Source organism: Vigna unguiculata, chromosome 2 (genome assembly GCF_037176805.1).
Source record: "Vigna unguiculata cultivar grain cowpea cultivar isolate G323 ecotype 2 chromosome 2, ASM3717680v1, whole genome shotgun sequence".
Lineage (NCBI taxonomy): Eukaryota > Viridiplantae > Streptophyta > Magnoliopsida > Fabales > Fabaceae > Vigna > Vigna unguiculata.
Genome location: NC_140793.1, coordinates 3585489 through 3588040, shown reverse-complemented (window position 1 = coordinate 3588040; position 2552 = coordinate 3585489). Strand labels below are relative to the sequence as shown.

The window sequence follows — 2552 nt, the reverse complement described above, 5'->3', positions numbered from 1 at the left end:
TGGTATCAGAGCAGTGATTCCTTTAGGATCTGTAGGTGTGAGCTTGCTTAGTTTCTGTTGTGTGTTCCTCGTAACGTGTTTGGCATGGTTGTAGTACCTGTTGACTAATCTGATGGTTCCTTCTTTGTGTGATCAGAGCTATGGCACCTAGGCCTCCTCCACCTCCTGTTCCAAACCCAAATAATCCTCATTTGGTGGGAGCAATTGAGGCGATGATAGCAGCCATGCAGCAGCAGAAGGCTAACATGGTGAATCAGCAGAAGCGACTCAGCAGAGGCACTTGGAAGCCCTGCATCAGATAGGAGAAAATCGTTCAGCCGCTGGTTCTTCCCAAGCTTCACTGCCATGGGGGCAAGAGTAGAGTTTGGAGGATTTTCTACAACACCATCCATCCCGCTTTGATGGCAAAGTTAGCTCGGATGGAGCTGATTAGTTGATGCGGGGCATGGAACGAATCTATGATGCTAAGAGATGTCCTGTAGAGAACAGGCTGGCATACACTGAGTACCTTCTTGCTGGAGAGGCCGTGCATTGGTGGTCCAACATGAAGATGATGTTGGAAGACAGCCAAGAGACCATCACCTGGGAACTATTTAAGAAGAAGTTCTATGCAGAGTACTTCCCAGATAGTGTGAGGTATGCGAAGGAGGTTGAGTTCTTGCAGCTGATGCAAGGAGACATGTCAGTGTCGGAGTACGCTGATAAGTTTAAACACTTGGGCATATTTCATACCCTGAAGATGACAGAGGACTGGCAGTGTAGAAAGTTTGAGAATGGGTTGAGGGGTGACCTCAAACTCATGGTGGCTCCGCTCTCTATCAAGGAATTCCCTGCCTTGGTAGAGAAGGCAAGAGTGATGGAGAAGCTTAAGGCTGAAGTTGAAGCTCAATAGAGGTCTCAGCTGAAGGTGGGAGGACCATCTAGGTCCACGAGCAGACACGACGACAGGAGGAAGCCATACTCTAGGCCTCAGCCCCAGGGGCCCAGGAGGTTCTCACATAAGCCCCAGCAGTCCCAGCCTTCTAGGCCGCAATGCTTCCATTGTAGGGGGCCCATCTGAGGAGTGCCTGCCCCCAGCTTTCTAATAGGAGGACATGCCATAGATGCGGCCAGGTGGGCCACTTCATCAAGGATTGCCCAGTTGACAGGAGCACAGTGTCAAGGCCTTCACCACAACCTCAGTCACAGCCATCGAGGGGAGGTGCGAGACCACAGGCGGCAGGTCGGGTGTACGTTGTCACTGGTGCCGAGGTAGCGGGATCAGGTAACCTCATCATCGAGTCTTGTGTGATAGCTGGTAGGAGCTTGCATGTTCTGTTTGATTCGGGGTCGACACATTCTTTTGTGTCAGAATCTAGAGTGGTGGAGTTGGGTCTTCCGGCGAAGGAGCTCCAGTATGACCTGGTGGTGTCCACACCTGCTTCTGGGTTAGTCAGAACCTCGACCGTGTGTGCTAGGTGTAAGATCGAGGTTGAGGGCGCAAGTACAAGGTAAACCTCATCTGTTTACCCTTGGTGGGGCTAGATGTCATATTGGGGATGGATTGGCTATCTGCCAATCACATTCTCATTGACTGCAACGAGAGGAAGGTGTTGTTTCCTAGCTTGGAAGATGAAGACCTGTTGATGTCCTCACAGCAGGTGGACAAGGCAGTGAAGGAAGGGACTCAGTGCTTCTTAATTCTGACTCAGTTGTCCATTGAGACTGAAATTGGACCCTTGGAGGCGCCTATAGTAGGGGATTTCTCATATGTGTTTCCTGAGGATGTGCCTGGCCTACCCCCTTATAGGGAGATATAGTTCTCCATTGACTTGGTGCCGAGAGCAGGGCCAGTGTCTATAGCACCCTACAGAATGGCTCCTGCTGAGCTAGTGAAGTTGAAGAAGCAGATTGAAGAGCTGCTAGAAAAACAATTTATCAGGCCAAGTGTATCGCCTTGGGGAGCGCCATTATTGCTGGTTAAAAAGAAGGACGGCAATTCTAGACTTTGTGTGGATTACAGGCAGCTGAATAAGCTAACCATCAAGAACAAGTATCCTCTGCCAAGAATTGACGACTTGATGGATCAGTTGCATGGTGTTGCAGTGTTCTCCAAGATTGTTCAACCAGGATTTTATTTTTGCCACTGCAAGAGGTCTCGCCCAGACGAGAGCAACCCGCCTAAGCGAGACAACCTCTCTAGCTTAGGCGAGATTGTCTAGCCTAAGCGAGATTCCCTGTAGAAATTAGCTCCTTTACTGTTTTTGACTAATTGATGTTGTACTACTTGCATTAATCTGATAATGGCTAGTCCTGTATGTAATTCTTATGCATGATGGTCAGTGTGATGGAATTGAGTGTGAAATTGGTATGAATGAGAACATGTTGGAGATAGAATTTCAAGGGAAATTCTAAGGAATATGGTTTTAGTAAATGTAAAGGCATGAGGACTCATATTGGTGGCATCCTGACGCTCCTAATAACCATTAAGACTCAAGTAGAGTATGATGGATTACGTCGGGGGGAGTAGCAGGAGGTCTTGGTCTATGAATCCGATCCGTCATAGAGGTGAT

At 48.6% G+C, this 2552-nt stretch overlaps 1 protein-coding gene across 1 annotated transcript; it reads left to right on the top strand.

Annotated features, from left to right (window-relative positions):
- Positions 1–445: 445 nt before the first annotated feature.
- Positions 446–1799, top strand: LOC114174373 (uncharacterized). The gene is made up of 3 exons (XM_028059212.1): positions 446–877; positions 1048–1483; positions 1525–1799. Exons 1-3 carry the CDS (start codon positions 446–448, stop codon positions 1797–1799), a joined length of 1143 nt encoding a protein of 380 aa, XP_027915013.1.
- The last annotated feature ends 753 nt before the right edge of the window (positions 1800–2552 follow it).